We start from the raw sequence: 23,217 nt of genomic DNA on the forward strand, positions 1-23,217 counted from the left end.
TTGGCAGTGTCTGCCTTTTAGGCAGGACGTGGGTACCAGAGGCTGTGAGCTGGAGTGTTGATGGTGCAGGGCTGGACGGCCTCCTCCCCAGGCTCCCCAGTTACAATGCAGTGTGAAAATAAAACACGCGAGACTTCCACAGGTTAAGACTTGACCTTCCAATGCAGGAGGTACCAGGAGCTAAGATCCCACATGCCTCATGGCCAAAAAAGCATAAAACAGAAGCAATATTGTAACACGTTCAATAAAGACTTTTTTAAAATGTTCAAAAAAAGAAAAAAACATCCCAGTGCTCCATCACCCCAGGCTCCAGTTCCAGAGCGGGTTCCGCTAAAAACTAGAAATTCAGAAGAAGCCACTCTCTCCTGAGTGTGCTATCAAGGACATACTTAAAATTATAGGAAAGTTTAAATATACATGGAAATTGACTGCTATGATGAATGTCTTCACACACCATCATCACCTGGCTTCCCCAGTCCTCAAGCCCAAGTCATGGCTGGTCTTATTTCCCGTATAACCCCACCACTCCCAAGTTGTTTAAGAGCTAATATCAAATGTCGTAATAGTTCACATGTAAATATTTCACTCGATGTTTCTTTTCTTTGTCTTTGGCCAAGCTGCACAGCTTTGCCAAACTCCTGTATCCCTCACTATCTCCCAGAGTTTGCACAAACTCATGTCCATTGAGTTGGTGATGCCATCCAACCATCTCATCCTCTGTCATCTCCTTTCTCCTCCTGCCCTAAGTCTTTCCCAGCATCAGGGTCTTCTCCAGTGAGTCAGCTCTTAGCATCAAGTAGCTGAAGTTCCTATTTTATAAATAAGTTCATTTGTACTATTTTTTGGTTTCCACATATAAGCAATATCACATAGTAGTTGTCTTTCTCATCTGGCTTATTTTGTTTAGTATGATAATCTCTAGTTGCATCCATGTTGCTGCAAATGGCACTATTTTGTTCTTTTTTATGGGTGAGTAATATTCCACAGATACACACCACATCTTCTCCATCCATTCATCTTTCCATGGACATTTAGGTTGTTGTTTCCATGTCTTTGCTATTGTGAAGAGTGCTGCAACAAACATCAGGGGGTGCATGTGCCTTTTCAAGTTAGAGTTTTCTTCTGATTGATATATGCCTAGGAGTAGGATTGTGGGATCATATGATAGTTCCCTTTTTAATTTTTTGAGAAACCTCTGTACTATCCCAATGGCTGTACCAATTTACATTCTCACCAGCAGTGTAGGAGCGTTCCCTTCTCCCCACATCCTAACACCAAATTTTTTTTTTTACTTTTTCAACCACTTTGTTATTTTTTTTATTTTAATTGGAGGCTAATTACTTTACAATATTGTAGTGGTTTTTGCCATACATTGACATGAATCAGCCATGGGCTAACTGCAAATTTTAATGTTGCATTCTCAAGTCTAATAGAAAGCAGACTCTAACCTCTGATTGCTATAAGCTCACAGGGTTTAAATATCTTTCTACCTATTACTTGAGGGAAAATATGAAGTACTATTAAAATGTTACCTCTGTTTCTATTCACAGTTGGGACTGGACTTGGAAGAACTGGAGGAAATAGAAGAGGACGCTGGCCTGGGGAATGGGGGCTTGGGGAGGCTGGCAGGTAACCCCGGCCCCTGTCCAGAACAGGCTTTTCCTGACACAGTGCTTGGTCAGTGAGCAGCACACAGCGAGGCCAAGGTCAGCCGTGCTCCCAGCGCTGGCCTGTCGGGGCAGACTGGTCCCTCAGAGTGGATGGGACAGTGTGTCCTCCAAGTCGAAATCTTTGCCACCAGTAGGAAGAAAAAAATGCAGCTTATGCTATTCTCTTTCATACAAGGGGTGCTTCATAATTATGGAGACCAGACTTGCCAATCCTGGGGACCTGGTGCAGAGAGGTTTCTGACATACCTACCACCTTCCTGATTGGGAGGAAGACAGAGGGATAGAATCACACACATTTACGAACGCAGCCCAACTTAAAGCACCTGCTCCTGCCTTATTGCAATGAGCTGACTGCCCTGAAGAGGCAGAGCTGTTCCTCTCGTAGCTGTCGCTCTCTTCTCACCCAATTTGAGAGCAGCCTCAGTTTGGTGGTTTTTTCGTTTGGGGTATTTTTCCCCCCTTGTTTTAATTATTTTTGCTGACCTTTATGGGGTGAAGGAGCTGGGTTAAGAACTCGGAAGTGGAAGCAGCAGTCCCAGTGAGGCTGGATCGCACTGTGTCCTGCTGGGCTCTTGGGCCCAGAGCTTCTGGAGCAGAAAGGACCGATTCTGTGCCACCCTGGAGTGTGTGGGGCCCCAGAGTTTACAGTACCATGCGATGGCCCCGCCTGCCCCTTCTGAGAGGCATCCTCCTGTGAAGGGAGCAAATGCCCTAACATTGATCTGTGTGTGTGTGTGTGTTTATGTTTTCAGAATCCAAGTTAAATTCTGCAGACATTATAAGTGCAGCATATGTTTCTGGCAGATGAAACATCCCACAGATCTTCACCCTTGGCCGGGTCTGCCCCACATCCGGGGAAAGGCCCTGTGCACCCCACTTGAGGGCAGCAACGGTGTTTGGAGATGGGCTGAGTTTGGCCGTGTCCTTTGTGTTCGTCCCCCTTCCCACGCCCTTAAGTAGTCCCCACACTGATGCTGTTTTGGCCGTAGGCTCTCAGGTCGAAGAGCCTCAGCAGTGGCCCAGCAGCCTCAGCCTTTCCTTTTCATGAGACCTGAGGCCAACAGGTCCCCACGGAGCCACTGCCTGCCACCCTGGGGGCTGCCCCTCCACCACGGGGGTCTGCTTGCCTCGGTGTCCGGGCCTGGGCTCAGAGGCCTCGGATCTGCTGACTGTCCCTGTGTTTGGACTTCCAGCCTGCTTCCTTGACTCGATGGCCACCCTGGGCCTGGCGGCGTACGGCTATGGGATCCGCTATGAGTTTGGGATTTTCAACCAGAAGATTGTCAATGGCTGGCAGGTGGGTGTGGTTTTCTTCCTCCGCTCACTTGTGGCCCTCGGGCACACAAGAAAGTAACCAGGCACTGTCGGATCTGCTTCTGGACTTTCTGCTCCTCCAGGGAGGCTGTGTTCCGGCCCTGGGCAGAGTGGAGGAGGCAGGGGGTCAGTGCTGAGGGCCCCGGGCGCTCCATGCTCTGCGTGCTGTCCCCTCGGTCAGCAGGGCCTGTCACCTGTGCGTTCTCATTGCACGTGGCTTCTGTGTGGCGACAGGACATCTGAAGGGCTCGGGCCAGAGCCTGGCTGGGCCTCTTGTATTTGGGAAGATGCTGCTTCTGCAGATAGCTTGTGGTCCTCCGCAGAGGGGACAAGGCTCTGACATTTGAATCTCACTGATGTACAGGAAAGGAACACCTTCCTGCCACCAGGAAGTCAAAGGCAGGACCAGTTCTGTGATGAGTGTCTGCCTGCTCTAGGCAGAAGGGTCTCACCTTCTGTGGAGTCCTGAGAGAGGGACTCGGGAAGCAGTAACCTGAGCCACGTCACTGTCCCCAACCACAACTCAAATGCTCCTTCTTGGGACTTCCTTCCTTTCTGTCTCTGTGACTTGGCTGTCCTGGACGTGTGGTGTAGACAGAGCCGTCTTTCTTTTGTGCCCTGACTGTCCTGGTCATGTCGTGTAGATGGAGTCACATGGTGCGTGGACTCTGAGTAACATCTTGAGGTTTGTCAGTGTGCCTCAGGACTTCTCCCTTTTACTGCTGAATTCAAGCCATTCTTAATGTCTTTTTATTTAGATCTATTCTGCATTTTATATGAATTTTTTTAATAGTCCAAAAGTGAAAGTGAATGTTGCTTAGTCGTGTCTGACTCTTTGCAACCCCATGGACTATACAGTCCCTAGAATTCTCCAGGCCAGAATACTGAAGTGGGTAGCCTTTCCCTTCTCCAGGGGATCTTCCCAACCCAGGGATTGAACCCAGGTCTCCTGCATTGCGGGTGGATTCTTTACCAGCTGAGCCACAAGGAAAGCCCAAGAATACTGGAGTGGGTAGTCCATCCCTTCTCCAGTGGATCTTCCCCACCCAGGGATCAAACCAGGGTCTCCTGCATTGCAGGCAGATTCTTTACCAGCTGAGCTACCAGGGAAGCCCTAATAATCCGAAGCATTGACTTTTTGTTTTTTTTTTTGAAACATTCACTTTTAAACGAGAGCCTTGACCAGAATTGGGAATCTTTACCTTGTAAATCAACTGCAGTTGTGTTTCCATGCTGGGGCTCATCGTCTGGGTGGCGTGGTGGTGCAGGTGGAGGGCGGGGTCCACTGGTGCCCAGGTCCGCCGCCCCTGCCCTCACCTGCCACCTGCCCTCACCTGTCGCCCCCCCCCACCTGCTGCCCCCCAACCTGTTGTTCCCACCTCACCTGCCACCCCTTCAGGTGGAGGAGGCCGATGACTGGTTGCGCTACGGGAACCCCTGGGAGAAGGCGCGGCCGGAGTACATGCTGCCCGTGCACTTCTATGGGCGCGTGGAGCACAGCCCCGAAGGCGTGCGCTGGCTGGACACGCAGGTACCACAGACACTTCCCGGGGTTGGGGGCTGAGCACAGGGACCCTCGACTTACCTCGTGTCGGGGGCTTCCGTTGGGGCTTCCCTGTGGGAGCTGCCTCCCCACATACTTGGTCGGGATGGTTCAGACCCCGACCGTGAAGCTACCTCTGCCGTTTAACAGGAGCCATGTTTCAGGGTGTTTTGTGGTGAGGAGGTTGGTGCTGGGAGGGGCTGGGCACTGCGGGGGGGTGGGGGTGGGGTGAGAACAGCTCCGCATCCCGGAGGCCGGGACTCGCTCACCATGTAGCCCTGGCTCTCAGTAGGGTCTCCCGGTGCAGCTTACCGATTATTTGGAGCCATCAGCGCCCTGGGCAGGGAGCCCTGGGTGGATGTCGCAGAACGGAGCACCCCCACCCAGCTGGGCCCTGGTAGGGGGACCAGGGCAGGAACACCAGGCGCTGGAGGAGCATGGTGCTGGCCCCGGTGGGCACACACACTGAGTTCCCCCGGCTCAGAGATGGGAGGGTCAGAGGAGGGCTTTGTGGGGGGCGGAGGGGGGGATAGTTTGCAGTGAGTAAGAAAGAGTCCACTGTCCAGTGATCTGGGCAGATGAGCAAAAATAGGGCAAGCCTGTGAGTCACAGGTATTCTTGTGGGCTGTCCAGATTTGAGTCTGAACTGGGACTCAGGCCAGGCAGGCTGGCAGCCCAAGATGCCAAAATAAGTTGTATTTAATTTTAAAAAGTGGGGAAGGGGTCTGGTCTTCTAGGTGTGTGTGTCTGTAGAAGATGAGTGGACGAAGGCCTGGAGACCCCAGCGGGATGCGATGAGGGCCTTCCCGTGGGCCTGGGCCGTGGAGAGGGCTGGAGCAGTTTGCAGATGCTTCGCAGGATTGGTCAAGGCCAGGGTCGGGGACAGGGTTGGGGGGAGATGGAAAGGAAGGATGAGGCTGGGGAATAGCCCCCCACCCAGTCCTTTGTGGCTCTGGGAGCTGCCTTCACACCCTGAAGCCACCCTTGGAAGTGGACCTGAGTGTGAGCAGCCCCACAGGAGGGCCCAAGGGCAGCGGGGACCCAAGGCAGGGGCGCCTCTGTCAGCTAGAGCAAACTGGTGCTTCCGGGCACACGGGGATGGGGAGAGGGGAGCATGCAGGCTGCCTTGGTTTGCTGAAGTTCGAGGCCAAGGCCACAGGAGGAGTCTCCATAGACGTGGGGCGTGGTCAGAAACAGCGGCTATGTGTGGGGAGAGGCTAAGTGAGTCCTGAAATCGAAGTCGCCCACGCAGAGTTGAGGGACGAGAGGGTGGGCGTGGAGGGCGGAGGCCGGGAACGCAGGAGGAGGGGCTGCCCAGGACCCGGTGACCGTGGACACCGGCGTGGAAGGTAGAGCTGGAGGAGGCCTAGAGAGCGGTCGGTGGTGTTCGGGCCAGGAGGAGAGAAGCCAGAGGCGGGCGGGCGGCAGCCACCAGCGGGCGGCTGCTTCTGTGAGGGAGCCACCCCAGCCTTGGGGGGCACTGCCCAGGTTGGGGACCACGCTTTCCCTTGGCAGGTGGTGCTGGCCATGCCGTATGACACCCCAGTGCCGGGCTACAAGAACGACACCGTCAACACCATGAGGCTGTGGTCTGCCAAGGCGCCCAACGACTTCAAGCTCCACGACTGTGCGTCCCTTCCTGTCCCCACCTGGGGCCTGATCCCACACCGACCCTGGCTGCACTCACAGCCCATGGGGCTCCCCAGCGCGGGAGGACTGAAGGCGGGTTTCCCCGTGAGCCTTAGGCTTCCCAGGGACCCTGCGTCCTCCCGAAAGAGCCAGGGCCTGGGGCTGGGAGAGGCCAGGCAGCAGAGCAACCGTGGGGCGCCTTCTGCTCGGGAGCGCTTGTCCTCAGACCCATCAGGGCGCTTGGGAGCCTGACAGGCTCGCAGATCCTGACCCTGCTCTCTGCCCTCAGTCAACGTGGGCGGCTACATCGAGGCGGTCCTGGACCGGAACCTGGCCGAGAACATCTCCAGAGTCCTGTATCCCAACGACAACGTGAGCAGCTGCTATGGCACCGGGGGGAAGGGGGCTCTCATCTGTGCTGCCTCTCAGTGCGGGAAGCTGGGCTCCATCAGGGCCCCCGTGCGCCTCACAGTGGTCTCAGCTGACCTCCCGAGAGTGAGGATAGACACGGCATCCCCGACGGCGCCCAGGAGCCCCTGGCCTCACACCTCCAGTCCTCCCCGTAAAGACAGGGCCGCGGAGCCCTCGGACCTCACCTGCTGCCAGAGTCTGCTCTTCAGCGCCTGGTGTGGCTCCCTAAGAAGCAGGGGGTGCACTTGTCGGGTGGGGCCGGCAGTGCCTGTCATGCAGTGATGCCTTGAGACCCACATGGTCATGGTTTGAAAAGCTCTTTGTAGGCGTTTCCCCACATGCGAGATGGGGATCTCAGCCACATGCTCCATGGCAGATTCTTAGCAGACGAGCCCTTAGGGTTTGCCCAGCTCAGTGGGTGTGGTTTCTTATTTTACCAGCGAAATATGTGCACGCAGCAGCACAAGGCCCTGGGCTGAAGGGCCCACAGTCTAATGCCCCCACTCCCCATCCCACCCCCCAAGATTGCAAGCAGAGGCTCCCACTTCAGGCATGAGGCCTACAGAGGCCCACACCCTGGAGGTTGTGTTCCTGGCCTTGGCCCCTGGCAAGGCGCTGTGACCCCATCCTGGCTGCCCGTGCACTCCCTCCATGTCTGAGGGTCACCTGGCCTTGGCCCCAGATCTGGGCTGGACCCCAGCCTGGCCCCACCCTGGGTTGGGGGCCCCAGGGCCCGAGGCCAAGACTGAGCCCAGACATGTCCTCCGGGCGTGTCCGCAGTTCTTTGAAGGGAAGGAGCTGCGGCTGAAGCAGGAGTACTTCGTGGTGGCCGCCACCCTGCAGGACATCATACGGCGCTTCAAGTCGTCGAAGTTTGGCTGCCGCGACCCTGTGAGGACCTCCTTCGAGACGTTCCCAGACAAGGTGCGTGTACAGAGGGCCAAATGGGGAGCCAAAGCTGGGCCATTTCTGGGCGGGGCCTCCTCCTTACAGCCGTGGTGGGCCGGGCCGGGCCGGGCGGGCAGCAGCTTGGCAGCCTGGGTCTCCATGTCCCCGGGGACTGGGCCTGGGATGCTGTGAAGGGCCCCGTCGGGCAGAGCAACCAGATGGCAGGCTCAGTGGAGAGGCCAGCTACCCGCATCCACCAGGCAGGAGCAGCGTTCTGAGGTGACCTGCTCCCTGCTCCTCGGCCAGGGACCTGCTCCCTGCTCCTCCATACTGGGACCCGGAGCCCATGCCGCGCTGTCCACTGGCCGCGGCCGGCCCTGTGACCAGGCTCCGCAGGTGGGCAGCTGAGGACCCCAGTTCTGCACAAGCAGTTGGGAGGACTGAAGGGGTCGCTCTGTGTCAATGCAGGTGGCCATCCAGCTGAACGACACCCACCCGGCCCTCGCCATCCCCGAACTCATGCGGATCCTGGTGGACGTGGAGAAGGTGGACTGGGACAAGGTGAGCACCGAGCCTGAGGGCCTGGCACGGGGTGAGCTCCGCGCCCTGCCCCGACGGCAGGGCTGAGGATTGGGCTGGTCCTGAGAAATGGAGCAGGGCCTCCCTGAGGGCCTCAGGAGAAGAGAAGGACTCTGTCCCTGGAAAGACAGGCCCAGGGGTAGGAGTGCGTAAAGGAGTGGGTCTGGGGTTTCTCCCGAGGGCAGAATGCTGAGTACAGGCAGCAGGGCAAAGGCCAGAGAAGAGCAGTTTTCTGGACAAGAAAAGGATTCTGACACTTGTTGGAGCTTCTCACGTTTGCTTTGTCATCTTAGAGCTGTGGCCAAAGACCCAGAGGTGTTCACCTTACAGATACATCGTTTATTTATGGGCTTGTTCTCCTCACTTCACTTATTTTGGTCCTAGACTCTTTAGTGGGGTTTTCTTGATATCACTAAGTCAACATATAAAGCCATTTTTCCCTCTTTTTTAGTGCCAGAGCCCCTTTCTGGTTCGGGGTGCACCTGTGGGTGGGGCTAAGCTGGTGGAGTTCACCTCTGGCCAGCAGAGGGCGGGGCTGCGCACTTAACCAGCTGTCCCTGGACCACGGGTGTGAAGTCAGTTTAGTGGAAATAAAGCTGCCTGGAGCTCTGTTACGTTTGCAGAGGAAACTGGGGTGATTCCCAGGTAGTGAAGAGGTGCTCGGTTCCATGTATGTCCTGGGTCATGTCAGGAGAGTGAATTGGTTCGGTGTATGTGCTGGGTCACAGCAGGAGAGTGAAGGGCAAAGCACTCACCGGGTCTGGGAAGCTCCAGGCCCCAGAGCAGAGGCGTGCAGCTGGCAGGGCCCTTCCCAGTGGCATCTGAGCACCTGCCTCTGACCCTACACATGCCTCTCGGCTTGGTGTCCGGCAGCTGGTCTTCTCTATTCACTGTGGGGTTTCTGGAGTGTTGGGAGCTGGTCTTCTCTGAGCACTGTGGGGTGTTCTGGAGTTTTGGGAGCTGGTCTTCTCTGTTCACTGTGGGGTTTCTGGGGTGTTGTGAGCTGGTCTTCTCTGTTCACTGTGGGGTGTCCTGGAATGTTGTGAGCTAGTCTTCTCTAAGCCTTGTGGGGTGTTCTGGAGTGTTGTGAGCTGGTCTCTGAACACTGTAGGGTTTCTGGAATGTTGTGAGTTGGTCTTCTCTGAACACTGTAGGGTGTTCTGGAGTGTTGTGAGCTGGTCTCTGACACTGTGCGGTTTCTGGATTATCACAGGCCTGGGAAATCACAAAGAAGACTTGTGCATACACCAACCACACGGTGCTGCCTGAGGCCTTGGAGCGCTGGCCGGTGTCCATGTTTGAGAAGCTGCTGCCACGGCACCTGGACATCATCTACGCCATCAATCAGAGGCACCTGGACGTGAGCACGGCGGGGCAGCAGGGGTGCACCTGCAGGGCCCGCCTGTCCTATCGTGATGGGGGGAGGAGGACTGCGCCTACTTCCCTGGGCCCTCCTCTTCACTCTCCATCGCACCGTCAGGCCTGGGACAGGTGCTTCTTGAACAGAATAGCCTCTGCTCACAGAGGACTTGGGGCCTGAGGGCTGGCCCTTGGCAGAGCTGTTGGCTGGTCCCCACACTGGGAGCCCTGCTTTCGGGGTTTGAGGGAGCCCTTTTTCCCATATCTGAGGAGGTTCAGACGTAAGTGTCTGTTCCTGGCACGCCAGAGGCCTTTGTCCTGAGACATCACTGCAGCATTTGGGTGATGGGGATAAAGTCACCGCTGAGACATCACTGCAGCGTTTGGGTGGAAACGCTTGGGGGAAAAGTCACCTGTGTCTTTTCTCTGTCATGCATAGAGCATCCTGCTGGTATAGGAATGGGGGAACTTAGGATTCAGGTGTGATGATTTTCCTCTTTTTGATCTTTCGGTGGAAAGAGTGGCTGTTCTCACTGGTAGACTGTGGGTACATCCTGCCTGGGCCACCGGGCACAGCATCTTCATCTCTTCCTGTGGGTCACATGGCACCTGCTCAGCTCCACCAAGTCCACAGGCTGAGCCCGCGGCTCAGGGCTAGCCAGCCTGGACTGCAGCCACCCTGGGGGAGCAGCTCCCGCCCTCCCACTCACAGCTCTGTCCTTGCAGCATGTGGCCGCCCTGTTCCCTGGGGACGTGGACCGCCTGCGGAGGATGTCGGTGATCGAGGAAGGGGACTGCAAGCGGATCAACATGGCGCACCTGTGTGTCATCGGGTCCCACGCTGTCAACGGCGTGGCGAGGATCCACTCGGAGATCGTGAGGCAGTCAGTGTGAGTGGGGGGCGCCCTTCAGCTCCCATCCCACCCCCGCCACCCGCAGTGCGGTGACTGAGGCTGATAAGCGCCCAGAGCTCAGTGGTGGGAGGGTGAGCCTCTGGCTCGATGGACAACGCTGGGGGCTGAGCCCTCTTGTCACCAGGAGCCCCTCTGGCTGTCGGTATTCTCCGTCTGTCCAGGCAGAAGGTCTGCTCCTGGAGCACATGCCTGGGGATGAGAGGCCCGGGCCAGACTGGGGGAGGTCAGGGCAGAGGTCAGGCCTGGGGCTCGTCTCCGAGAGGAAGGAGGGATTCCGAGGGCAGGTTCCCTGCTCCAGCCCCTCTCCGTGGGACAGGATCTCAGAATTCCGTCTTTCAGTCCTCGTCCCAGTCCTCGTGTGGGACACCTGCCATGAGCGCGCCCGGTGGCCTGTGTCCCCAGTGCTGGCCTGAGGCTTTGTGTGATATGCCGTTTTATCCCCGCTGTCTGTCCGCAGCCTGCTGTCAGGACCACCGGGAGGAGGCCAGGCTCCAGCCACCTGCCGGGGTGGTCGGGTTCCTGGGGAGGCAGAACAGCAGGCTGGGTCCGGGGCCCCTCCAGAGGGCCCTGTGCCCTTTGCCCACCTTGTTCCAACCAGTGTTTGCCGAGTTGCCTGTGGTCTGTGTGTTTAGCTTTAAGGACTTTTACGAGCTGGAGCCGGAGAAGTTCCAGAATAAAACAAATGGCATCACGCCCCGCCGCTGGCTGCTCCTGTGTAACCCGGGGCTGGCAGAGACCATTGTGGAGGTGAGGCTGGTGCCCCCCAGCCCGCCTGGGGCTGTGTGGGCACGACCCACCCCCTTGCGTGTGGAGAGTGGGGGCTCCTGGACAAGGGGGTGGGCACTGCCGCCTACAGATGTGACCAGCCTGGCAGTTGGTCGGCAGCTCTGGCGGTCTGTGCAGGAGTTCAGAGGGGGTCCTGGGCTTCAGGTCCAGCTTGTGAGTCCTGACGAGATGTGTGAGCTGGGGATGTGGTCACTGTTGACTGGTTCCCGTGTTCTCGAGCGGCTCCAGTGTGCAGGATCTCCTGGGAGGGGATGTGGTGGAGAGGAGCGGCCAAAGGGGATGCAGAGCGCAGAAGCTGTGTCGCCCTCACGGTTCCGCAGAGGATCGGGGAGGGTTTCCTGACAGACCTGAGCCAACTGAAGAAGCTGTTGCCGCTGGTCGGGGACGAGGCGCTCATCAGGGACGTGGCCCAGGTCAAGCAGGTAGGCCTGGCATGGGGCCAGGGGCTTAGCCCCCACTCAGCCCTGTGGAGGGGCCCCAGGTCCTCAGGGAGAGCTTGCCTGGAGGGGAAGCGCATGGGAATCAACTCAGGCCCCACATAGCCACTCGAGGTGCTGTGTACATCCCCAGGCCCCCCGCAGCTGTCTCACAGCCAGGCTTTCTGGACAGCCTCTGAAGACCGAGACTGACCCTCTGTTGCGCCAGTGGCCTGGCCCTGGGGGCCCAGAAATAGTGTTCGCTTCAGGGTCTCTGTCCCTGTCTTCTCGTCTCCTTTTTCTGCTTTTCTCACCCTCGCTTCTCCCCCAGGGTTTGCCTGTTGGTCTGGTTTCTCGCTCAGCTCTGAGCTCTCGTGCAGATCCACCCTCAGGGCCACGCTTCCCCGCTTCTGCCCACGTGGACCCCCGGCCCTCCGTGTCCTCCCTGGGATGGCCCCTCCCTGCTGCATCTCTGACGGGCTCACAGACTCAGCCCTGTGAACACCCCACTGTCCTTACCGCTGTTCTCCCAGGAAAACAAGGTCAAGTTCTCCGCCTTCCTGGAGAAGCAGTACGGGGTGAAGGTCAACCCCTCATCCATGTTCGACGTGCACGTGAAGCGGATCCATGAGTACAAGCGGCAGCTGCTCAACTGCCTGCACGTGGTCACCTTGTACAACCGTGAGTGCCCTGCCCGCACCCCCCGTGGACCAGACCTTTTTCTCACGCGCTTGATCTGACGTGACGCGTTCACTTTAAGCAGCGGCTTCTGGTTTTCTGTGTTCAGAGCAGAGCAGCTACAAGGAGTGAGATGTGAACTCAGAGGTTGGGGAGCTTGAGGCCCAGGGGATGCCCTGCCTCTGGGGTGGGGCCTTCCGGTCCCTGGAGGCTGGGTTGTAGGTTCGGTGTAGCCTTTCACATTTAGTTATTATTGTTATTAGACTTGTTTAAAGTTACCTGGAGACACTTTACTCAGCAAGGGAGGCATTTAAGTTGCGCTCTTGAAAGATGAAATAGTATGTTACATCTCTACACCTCAGTAACATTTAAGTGGCATTTAATTTTGAAGCAAATGTGAATCAAAGAACCTCCCCAACCACAAAGTCGCTATGAACATTTTCTAGTTCTATAAATGAGGTAATAAAACCTCAAGGAAACCGGCATGGTTTTTTAATTTTTGTAACATAGTAATAGTAACATAGTAGGAGCAATAGTAACATAGTAATATTAATAGTAAAATAGCAAAGTGGATCCTAACTTTGAAAACAAAGGAACCACAAATACAGCTCCTCTGGAGACTGTCAGCTCCCCAGTTCCCATGAGGGAGACTTGGTCCCGAAGGCCCCACCCGATCACTCATGAGACAGTTCAGATTCCCATTTCCGTTGAGCAGCTCTGACCCAACGCTCAGAAAAGGCTCAGGGGAGCGCCCTCCTGTGCATGTGACTCAGGCATCTCCTGGGTCAGAGACGGCAGTTCCTGGAGACCTTGTTTTGTGCCGTGGTTTGCTTTCACCATTGTGATTTTCTGCATTTTCTTTGTCATTGCCCCAGCGGTGCCCTCGAGTCCCCTGCTCCCAAGCAGCGGGGCGGGTCCCCTGGCGGCCCTCTGTCCCTGCCCCCTCTGGTGGCCCGGGCCGCCTACTGCCCTCCCTGCGCCACATCTGCTTGGGGCCTTGGCAGCGTTCCGACGGGGCTGGCAGGGCGTGCACCGCCCGCCCACTCATCCGCCTGTGTGTGTGCGCACGCTCAGGGTGGGTGTGTGGTCTCCCCACGGGCAGCCCCCTCGCTGTGCCCTGACTTGGGTCCCCGTCTGCTCTGAGGGCCGTCCGGTCACCCTCCTGCTTGGTTCCTGCAACCCAAGGTCTTCTGTGTCCGCAGCATCAGTGGCCTTTCCCAGGAAGGGTAGCTGGGCTGAGGCGACATCCTCCGCCTCCCTCTCTCCTTGGGCAGCAGGAGGGTGGTCCTCGGGGGGCAACTCTCTGGGCTGGTGCTCATCCGGCTCAGCTGTGTCGGCCGCTGGCCACCGCGGTCAGTTCTCTCCATGCTCACGGCCCTCTGAGCGTGTTGGTTGGTGTCTTCTATCCCGGCTAAGAAGTTCCTTGAAATACCTGGAAACCTGGATTCGGCTTCCTCCTCCCGGGGCTCCAGTGACCTGTGTGGTTGGTGCTTCTCCCACCTTCTTTTTGCCTGTCGAGGGTGCGCTCTCTGCTTTTCTGCTCCCTGCTGTCTGCTGGTCCTGCTCCATGCTCTGTGCTATTCTCTGCCCGTCTCTCCTCCCTGTGGTTTCTGTGATCGGGTCTCACCTCATGGGGCCGTTCTACCTTGTGGCCCATGTTTTCCCCATCTTGGTGTTGCGTTTCGGGCCGTGGTCTCCCGTCTGCGTTGACCATCCTCACAGGCTGGAGACTTAGGGGGGCAGCTTCTACTTCCCTCATCTGTGGCAAAGCTGTGTGTTGGGGTTGGAAGAGTTGCATCAAGACCCTGGCCGGAGCCTCATGAGCTCAGGGCAGCTGCAGGCCTCCCAGCTCCAGACGTCTCTCTGAGGCTGTGTCCTCTCTCTGTGGCCGTGTCCCCTCTCCGAGGCCGTGTCCCCTCTCCAAGGCCGTGTCCCATCTCCGAGGCCGTGTCCCCTCTCTGAGGCCGTGTCCCCTCTCTGAGGCCGTGTCCCCTCTCTGTGACCGTGTCCCCTCTCTGTGACCGTGTCCCCTCTCCGAGGCCGTGTCCCCCTCCGAGGCTGTGTCCCCTCTCCGAGGCCGTGTCCCCCTCCGAGGCCATGTCCCCTCTCTGAAGCCATGTTCCCTCGCTGTGGCTGTGTCCCCCACTCTGTGGCTCCAAGTCCAGGCTGGCTCAGGAGGCGTCGTGGCCTGTGGGCCTCTGCCTACCAGGATGTCCAGGCCCCTCTCTGAGGTTTCCCTGTGGGAGAGGGGCTGACATAGTCCGCCCACCCAGCCCTCAGGGGCTCTTTGCCTGCCTCCTCCCTTCCCTCCCCAAGAGGTCAGGATTCCTGAGACCCTGCGCTCACAGCCCTATCTCCCACCCATCTTGTGACCCGGCAGGACTTGCTCAGTGATCCGGCATTCGCATATTTTTCCTCTTTACAATGTAGTTTGTGGTTTGGGGCTTTTTTTTTTCTCTTGTTCTCTAGGTCACTCTGTCCGCTATCTGGAAGCAGGAAGGTTCAAAACTCAGGGACTACAGGAACCTGAGGTCAAAGGTTAAAGATCAGCCATGCCTCTTAGTGGATACTGTAAATCTCGTGGCTGATTCCTGACCCTGGTGAATACTGTTCAGGGCAGCCCCGCACCTCTGTAGACACCACCACCCTGATGAAATCTGAAGACCCAGTGGCCTGGCAAGGACAGCTCATTCGGCTGGGGCTGGAGGCGAGCTGTCTGCTCCTGTGCAGGAAAGCTCTGGGGGGCTTCTCACCCTCTGTCCCAGCAGGGAGGGGGCTTGGTCTCTCACTGACACCCCGCACAGGCTGACAGTTAATCACCACTGTCCCAAGGTCAACCCATTTTCAAGTGCCCGTCACATGCAAGGGCCTTCAGTCCTGGTCACCAGACCCAAAAGAGCTCCTGTCTTGGGCTGCTCTGGACACAAACGCGCAGCTTTTCCACTGAACCTTCTGGAAGAATCTGCTCCTGGTTAGCCTTTGGCACCAACCTGGACGCAGCAAGCACAGGGCTCAGGCATGTCTGGCTCTAGTTGCCTTACTTGGCTGTCTTCTGTTTGTCTTACAGGAATAAAGAAGGACCCGACCCAGGCCTTTGTGCCCAGGACTGTCATGATTGGGGGCAAGGTGAGGTGACGGCTTCTTTGCTCTTGCTTGGTGTTGGGTGGGAACATACAAACCACCATGCTTTTCCGCAGTGTCCCTGTATCTGGGCTGGACGCTGCGGGTGGCTAGGCACCGACCTGCACACAAAGCCCAGAGGTCCCTGCCCCAGTGATGCCTCTGGGCCAGGACGTTCAGGTGTCTCATCAGCTCGGCCACAGGACGGGAGCTGGATGGGGCCCCTGCCTGCCCAGGGCAGTGGGGTCCTCAGGGCCAACCTCCAGTGGGGAAGCACCATTCCTCATTGTGATTACCAGCGTTCCACACATCCCATGCACTTTTGTGCTGAGTGGACACCGGTCACTGGCTGCTTCATCAGCTAGATGTGGGCCTGCTCTCAGCCTGGCCTCACGCATTTTATTTACCACGGCATGTGCTTTAGGACATGTGATCACAGAGTCCCAGTGTGTCGCCAGGGGGTGTCGGCAGGTCCCACCACAGGTCTCTGGACTCTAGGCCCCATGTCCCCACCCTCCGCCACTTTTCCAAGGAGCCTGGGCACGGCTGCTTCATGGGGGCTGCAGGCGGGCCCAGGTTTGTTCTCTCCTGCGACTTGAGCACCTCCGCAGATGGAGGCACCCTGTGGGCTCCCCCAGCTCAGACAGCAGCTCACACCTGCCTTTTTCTGTCTCAGCCCCCGCCCCCCACCCCCGACTCCTGCTGTTCCTGAAACAGATTCTGGACAGTACTCTGTTTCATTTGTCAGTATTTCCATACGCATTTCTCAGAGATGGGGACTGTCAAAAAGTTTTAAAATGTTTTTTAGAAATGAGAATCTAGAGAAAAAAAGAATCGTAGAACATCTGCAAACCTGTTGCCTGACTTTTGCTAAACCTTTTCGAAGTAGATTACAAACACTGGAACATTTCACCCCTAAGAACTTGATTAGTTGTCTTCCCCATGACGTTTTCCTGCAAAACCACACAACACCACCATCACAGTTACAACACTTGACAAGAATTCCTCCACATCATTAAATATCCAGCCAGGGCCACATGCCTGGCTGTCTTATTAGAAATCTTGAGTTTGTTTGAATCAGGATCCAGTGAAGTTCTCACATGGCGCTGGGCAGCTGTGTCTCATCCATAGGTTTTCGTCCACATCCCCCCTTTTTTCCTCTGCAGTTTTTTACAGAAATTGGGTTGTCTCCCCCAGACCATGTCCCTCTGGTATCTCCCAGAACCTTCATGGGTTCCCCGTGTTTCCTGTAGGTTGGTAGTCAGTTCTCAGGGGTCCTTGTTCCCTCTCTCCATTTCTAAAAAACAAACTAGAATCAGGAAACCAAGCTTGAGGCTGACTGATCTGTGCATGTGGGTAAAGGGCTGTCACGAGAGGCGCTCAGTCGGCACCCAGGGGGCGGCTGGGGTGCTGTGCCCTGTGGGCCCGTCTGTCAGGTTGAAAGACACACAAGGATGCCGTGACCTCAGCCCCCGTGGGGCCTCCTCCCACCAGCTGAGCCACTCAGCTGGGCGCATCCAAGCCGGGCTCCAGCGACCCTGCCCTGAGCACAGGGTATGTGCTGTGTGCCCCTTTCCCTGTTGCAGGCAGCGCCCGGCTACCACATGGCTAAGAAGATCATCAAGCTGGTCACGTCCATTGGTGATATCGTCAACCATGATCCGATTGTGGGCGACAGGCTCAAAGTGATCTTCCTGGAAAACTACCGGGTGTCTTTGGCCGAGAAAGGTGAGCCTGCCCTACCTGGATGCAGCGGGTGGTCCTTGCTGGTCAGGGCCTGTCTTGCCTTCAGGCAGATTAATGGCCCTGACACCACATTCCCCAGCTAGAGGGGCCCCGGTCTGGTAGCCAAGGCCCTGGTCTCTGTACTTCCTGCCCTCCCCTCCTCGTGCCTCTGCCCCTCAGCTTGGCCTTCCTGCCCCTGGGCTCGCTCTTGGTGGCCCATGCCCCACACCCTTCCCCTGCCCCAGTGATGCTTCTGCTTGTCCCCACCTGTTCACTCTGGCCTGCATCTGCTCTGGGGGCGTCTAGCTGGGGCCCTCCACTGTGGGGGTCCTAGGTATGTGTTGCCACCAAGAGAAGGGCCTGCAGCCACATGTGGCTCAGAGCAGGGTTCTTCTGAGCTGGACTGGCCTTTCTAAGGCAGCCGCTTCTGGAGACCTGGCAGGAAGTGCTAGGAAACCTGAGCCTGGAATCGTGGCCCAAGTTGCAGCCCCTCTGGTCCAGGGGACTGTACGCTGCCCTCCAGCGTCGGTGGAGGGCAGGCTCTCACACTCCTTCCCCCTCCAGTGTGGCCGGGTCACCAACATCATCCCTGTGGTCCCACCACTGCCCTGGACCATCTGTGGCTCCAGGGTTGGGTTGTGGTTCGTGCTTCACTGAGCTTCTCACAACGTCTCAGGCCCTATGCCGCCTGGAACTCCCAGGCTAGCTCCTGCACTTCCTAGAACTGACCTTGGGGACAGCCTGGGGTCAGGCCTCATGCTCCCCAGCTCTTGGACTTGCTATGGTCATGTGTCCACCATCCTGTCTGCCCGTGTCCCTCTGCCCGAGGGACCGGGGGTGTCTGTGTCTCCATCCCAGCACCTGGCCCTGACCATGAAGATGGGGCTGGACTCTGGACTTGGCTGACCCCGAGTGGCCACCAGCCGGGTCAGGGAAGCAGCATCCGTCAGCCCTGAGGACCTGCTGAGGATGCGGGAGCAGGGTCGCCGAGGCAGGCAGGATGGAAGCCGTGCTCCTGCCGCCATGGCGAGACACAGAAACCCGCGTGTGGGAGAAGCCGCCCAGCTGCTGGGGGGTTGTGACTCGGCTGCTATGCCCAGGCTGTACAGAGGGACTCCCAGGCATAAGGCCATGGGAAGACTGTCCCCGGTCCTCTGCTCCTGTGAGAGTCGATTCCTTTCAAAGTCGTTTAAGGAGCCTATGGGCTGATGGACTAAGACAGCAGTGATGTCAGGATACAAGGGAAAGAATACCCAACCCAGCTCTGGTATGGCCCTGGTCCACAAGTTCTAGGACAGTGGTCCTCTGCTGCCTGCAGGGCTTCTCGGCGTCTCCACGTGGACCCACTGCCTCGGGCTGCCCTTGGTCGGGAAGGGGAGCTGTGTGGGGTGGGGGGCAGTGCGTGGTGTCCCCTGGCCGTTCCTGTTGCTCTTGTGCCTCCTGACTGACGGGTCTTGTCTGTGCCCCGCTCCCCGCAGTCATCCCCGCCGCCGACCTGTCGCAGCAAATCTCCACTGCGGGCACCGAGGCCTCAGGCACAGGCAACATGAAGTTCATGCTCAACGGGGCCCTCACCATCGGCACCATGGACGGGGCCAACGTGGAGATGGCCGAGGAGGCCGGGGCCGAGAACCTCTTCATCTTTGGCCTGAGGGTGGAGGACGTGGAGGCCCTGGACCAGAAAGGGTGGGTTCTTCTTGAGGCCTCTGTCTCCTCTAAGTGTCCTCACACCTGTGGATACCTTGAGGGGGTCCCGGCTCAACCTAGTTGCCTGAAATCCCTCAGGGGACCCGGGGAGGCCGCAGGCACCAGGGCCTGAACCCAAATGGTGGGAACTTTGTCAGCCTGCAAGCACTGCCCCTTTCGGCCTTGCCCCGTGTCTGCCACACGCCTCCCTTTCCCCAGATTCCCTGATGGCTCTCAGGTCCGACTTCACATGTCATTTTCTTCTGCAAGGTCCTGGCACGGACTGGGGGTGGGGGCTCTGTGGGACCCTTTGAGCAGCCCCTCCTGGAGGACCATCTCAGCTACCACATGTTTGTACCAGGAGGAGGTGGAGGTGATGTGCCCTCCGTGGCCAGCCCAGCCTGGCTGGCTCCGGCTCTGCCTGCTCACGAGTCCGCCATCTCCTGCAGGTACAACGCCCGCGAGTACTACGACCGTCTGCCCGAGCTGCGGCAGGCCGTGGACCAGATTAACAGCGGCTTCTTCTCCCCCAGGGAGCCCGACTGCTTTAAGGACGTTGTCGACATGCTGCTGAACCATGACAGGTGGGATAGGACCCTCGTCCCTCCCCACTGCTGGCTCAAGACCACACATCATTTGGGGCGAAGCCTGGGCTTTGGTGAGGCTCAACCCCACCTCAGCCCACGGCCAGAGGCATGGCCACATCCAGGCACTCGGGCTTGTGGGGCCTCTGACCATGCTTGGCGAGCCTCGGAGCCTGGTGATGGGATTGCATGACAAGCAGGAGGTGATGTCACGTCTGTGGGTGGATGGAGGTGACGTGCCTGGGATACAGGGAGCCTGGGTGTTAACTACTCCTGGGAGTCTAGGAGTGGTTCAGGTGGAAAGAACTTGTGAGGCTACAAGTCTCCACGTGGTTGGTGTTTTATGACAAGGCCACTGACACAGGGTGACGCTCCTCTGGGCACAGCCTTGCTCATTTGTCACAGGTCGACAGTGGCATCTGCCTTGACCACAGGCCTCTGCTCCACCCTGGTAAAAGGCGGGTCTGCTGAAGGCCGAGAATCGACCTTTATTCCACTTTCGGTTCCTGTGGGTTAGTCTGTTGTGTTCCAGTGAATGTCATCTGCTGGCTTCTGTCAAACCCGATCATGCACATCTGGGGCTGGGCGCTCAGCCCTGCAGATTCTGGGATCCAGGAGAGACTTAACAGGGTTCTATGAATTGTGATCCTGAATCAATTGTAAACAAAACACATTTATGTGTCATAAATCCTGTACCACCAGTTGTCAGCTGATGAGAACTGAGAGGTGGAGCCTACATCCCCTGGGCCCCCCTGGAGGTGGAGGGGACCTTAGTCTGTGTTCCTCTAGCCCAAGGGCAAGGTTTCTTTCAACAGCATGGGGCTATAAGGTTTTTCTAGAGTAGTGTCTCCAGGACAACACTGTTGCTGAGAGAGCAGCCACTGTGGCCACCCCTGTCCTGTGGAGCACAAGGACGCAGCCAGCCAAATCTGGGGGCCCTTTTCCTGACCTCCCATTTGCCACCCGCCCAGCCCAGCTTCCTGTCTCCCATTTCAGGTTCAAGGTGTTTGCGGATTATGAAGCGTACGTGGCGTGCCAGGCCCGGGTGGACCAGCTGTACCGGGTGAGGCTCTTGGGCCCTGGCAGGGAAGTTGCAGGGTGGGACCGTGTCCTGCTGTCTCAGGCCACTCCTGGGAGCTCACAGCTGACCTAGTGGCCCAGAGCAGGTCGGGCTTCTTCCTCTCTTGCTCAAGGACTGCCTCAGCTGGGCAGCTGCCTGGGCTATCACCTGGGACCCTTGGGGCCAGGCTGCTGTCCACACCAGCACACATGCCCCTGCAGCCTGGGCGCCGCCACAGAGCTGGCTCAGTCTGACCGCCTGCGCGCGTGTGAGGAGGACATGAGGGGCATGAGGTCCGAGGCAGGAGACGCGGCTTGTGGGCAGCGAAGACCTTTGTGCTTAAAGGGAGGTGAATGGTTTCTCAGGCAGTGGACGGGTCACCAGCGAGCAGGGTGAGGACCTGCAGCTCTAGGGCGGGCACGCTGGAGCCGGCTCTCCACTGCCGCCCCAGGTCCCGCCTGCAGGGAGCGGGCACAGCCAGGGGAGCCTCCCGGGAAGACTCAGCTCCTGAGCCTAGGGAGGTGACGGGGTGTCATAGCCCATGCACCTGGCCAGGCTTGGCCGCAGGAGGGGACACTGGCGACAGGGGCATGGCTGTGTAGTCGCTGCCCAGATCGGTAAAGCAGCTTTTTGGACACAGCCTGAGGGGCTTGTATCTCACCATCCCCCTCAACTCAGGACACAGCTCCTGAAGTCTCCTCCTGAGACAGGACAGGAGGGGGCCTGGGAGGCCAGGTGACCCCGGGCTCAAGGAGGTACCCTGACCTCCCTTCGAGGAGTGCCCTCCTGGCGCTGGCTGCAGTCAGGGGGCGAATCCCCTCCTGGCGGGGTGTCTGCATTGTGTACACTCTGCCCTGGCGGGACCCCTTGGGCTCCAGGCCGTCTGTTCACCTGGAAGCTTTCCTGGTGGGTGGGCCCCCTTCCCAGTGAGCTCTAGCTGTGAGGGCCTGCCTTCCGTCAGGCTGCCCAGGGCTGAGTGCATCTGGGAACAGACTGAGGTCACTGAGCACCCACCTCCCTCTGCAGAACCCCAAGGAGTGGACCAAGAAGGTCATCAGGAACATTGCCTGCTCGGGCAAGTTTTCCAGTGACCGGACCATCACGGAGTACGCCCGTGACATCTGGGGAGCAGAGCCGCCTGCCCTGCAGGCCCCACCGCCCAGCCTCCCCAGGGACTAGGCCCCAGCCTCGGGACCAGCTTTCATCCCCTTGCTGATTCTGCCCGTTGTCTCCAAGCATTTTGCTAGCACCCTGCCACTTCCAGGAGGGTTGGGGGAATCGTGGCGGTGGCTTTGAGGTGCTGGGGTGTGGAGATGCCCCTTCACTGCCTGCCGGAGAGCAGGTCCCAAGCACTGACAGGGCTCGCCCCCCACACACCCCCACCCCCCAAGATGCCCACTCAGCTTCCCCACGGCCTTGTACAGACCTGTGTGAGCTCGTATTCAATTTTGAGCCTCTGCACTCTGGGGTCCAGTCAGGTAGCCATGACAAAGCTTGGGCAAGCGTGTGTTTCTGCAGCACGCAGGCTGGCCATCCAGTCTCTCCCAGCCCAGCTCTGCCTCCTGGCCCTGCTGGGAGGGTCCAGGGCACCGGGCCGTGTCCTAATAGCGGCCATGTGTGCACCCGACCCGGGGTTTCCAGATTGAGCAGGTAGCAGGGCCCCAGGGGAACCGAGGGTGACACTGGTGAGGACACCTGTGTCCAGAACCAGAGGCTTCGGTTAGGACAAGGCTGGCTGGTGCAGAATTGGTTCAATTTTGCTTTTTCAAAAGATCTTTCACAAGGAAATGAAACTAGCTGAGGTTTTCCTTGTTTTAGCAATGGAAAATAGCACTTTTGAAGTTTATGCCTCGGGAGGCAATGCTGGGGTGTTTTCACTTGGGGTCCCCACCTAGCTGGATAAGGCTGAATGCCCAGCCCTGTGCTAGGCCTGCACCCTCCCTCTGCCCGTCAGGCAGGAGGCAGCAGGACAACCTGGTCTGGAAAAGGACTGGTGGGCCCAGAGGGGAGCCCACCCTCCATTCTACCCAGACGGCAGGCTGGCACCAGGGATGGCAGCTGAACGGTGGGAAGGATGAAGCCTGGGAGCAGGCGGGAGCTGGGGACAGAAGCTTGTGGAGGCTCTGCACTCTCACATGCTGGACCTGGGTGGCTCGGGGCTCTGCCCTCACCCCACCAGAACTGGGGGGTCTGCAGTCGTGCCCCCAGCACCCATTGCTGCCCGCTCTTTAGGCCAAGTGTGACCGTCACTGTGCCCCTCGCTGTCACTGCCTTGTGTGAGAAAGCGATTAAACCTGCTTGTGCTCAGATGCTCTGGCCTCTGTGTGTCTCTGCACCCAGGGCGCTGCGTGTCCCAGCCTGGATACACTATGGCCCACCGCTCCGGGACTGGGGACAGAACGTTCTCTCACCCAGCTGCTGTGGCACTCGGAGCCCCATGAGCCTGAGTCATCAAACCCAGCATTGGGAAAACGTCAGCTGGGTGTTGGCGTTTTGGGTGTGAATTGTACTGCTCTTTTGCACCTGTCTTTCGCCACCCACTCCTGGTCCTGGGAAGTGGAACTCCTGGGGACCAAATCATTCCCCTCCCCAAACTATATGGCTGCAAGTTAAATAAAAAAACCCAGTGAGATGTGAGCTCAGGGCTCAGTGTTACCCAGAGAACCCAAGTGTTGGGGGAGGGGCACCTGGTCTCGGGTCTGGGGCGGCTCCCAGGACACTTGCTTCCACAGGCTGTGACCACAGATCAATGTGGGCATCTCGAGCTGTTCTTGACCACAAACTGACTTTGTGACTCAACAAAGGGTCAGTCCTACTCCACAGTTTAAGCTGAGCTTCTTGGACTGAGGTAATAA

General features: G+C 58.0%; 1 protein-coding gene across 1 annotated transcript in view; it reads left to right on the forward strand.

Moving 5' to 3' along the window:
- The window catches only part of PYGB (glycogen phosphorylase B), a 34,232-nt gene extending 11,561 nt beyond the window's left edge, over positions 1-22,671 (forward strand). Inside the window, exons 3-20 of the mRNA XM_043478443.1 lie at positions 1,551-1,629; positions 2,864-2,967; positions 4,384-4,515; positions 6,043-6,154; positions 6,446-6,528; positions 7,348-7,491; positions 7,924-8,016; positions 9,248-9,394; positions 10,120-10,283; positions 10,940-11,054; positions 11,414-11,515; positions 12,043-12,190; positions 15,255-15,313; positions 16,894-17,035; positions 18,511-18,718; positions 19,168-19,302; positions 20,299-20,365; positions 21,389-22,671. Of these exons, the coding sequence (XP_043334378.1) occupies positions 1,551-1,629; positions 2,864-2,967; positions 4,384-4,515; positions 6,043-6,154; positions 6,446-6,528; positions 7,348-7,491; positions 7,924-8,016; positions 9,248-9,394; positions 10,120-10,283; positions 10,940-11,054; positions 11,414-11,515; positions 12,043-12,190; positions 15,255-15,313; positions 16,894-17,035; positions 18,511-18,718; positions 19,168-19,302; positions 20,299-20,365; positions 21,389-21,541 (2,187 nt within the window). The 3' untranslated portion in view covers positions 21,542-22,671. The remainder of the gene's footprint in view (positions 1-1,550; positions 1,630-2,863; positions 2,968-4,383; positions 4,516-6,042; positions 6,155-6,445; positions 6,529-7,347; positions 7,492-7,923; positions 8,017-9,247; positions 9,395-10,119; positions 10,284-10,939; positions 11,055-11,413; positions 11,516-12,042; positions 12,191-15,254; positions 15,314-16,893; positions 17,036-18,510; positions 18,719-19,167; positions 19,303-20,298; positions 20,366-21,388) is intronic.
- The last annotated feature ends 546 nt before the right edge of the window (positions 22,672-23,217 follow it).

The sequence above is a fragment of the Cervus canadensis genome, chromosome 10 (assembly GCF_019320065.1).
Source record: "Cervus canadensis isolate Bull #8, Minnesota chromosome 10, ASM1932006v1, whole genome shotgun sequence".
NCBI classification, from domain to species: domain Eukaryota; kingdom Metazoa; phylum Chordata; class Mammalia; order Artiodactyla; family Cervidae; genus Cervus; species Cervus canadensis.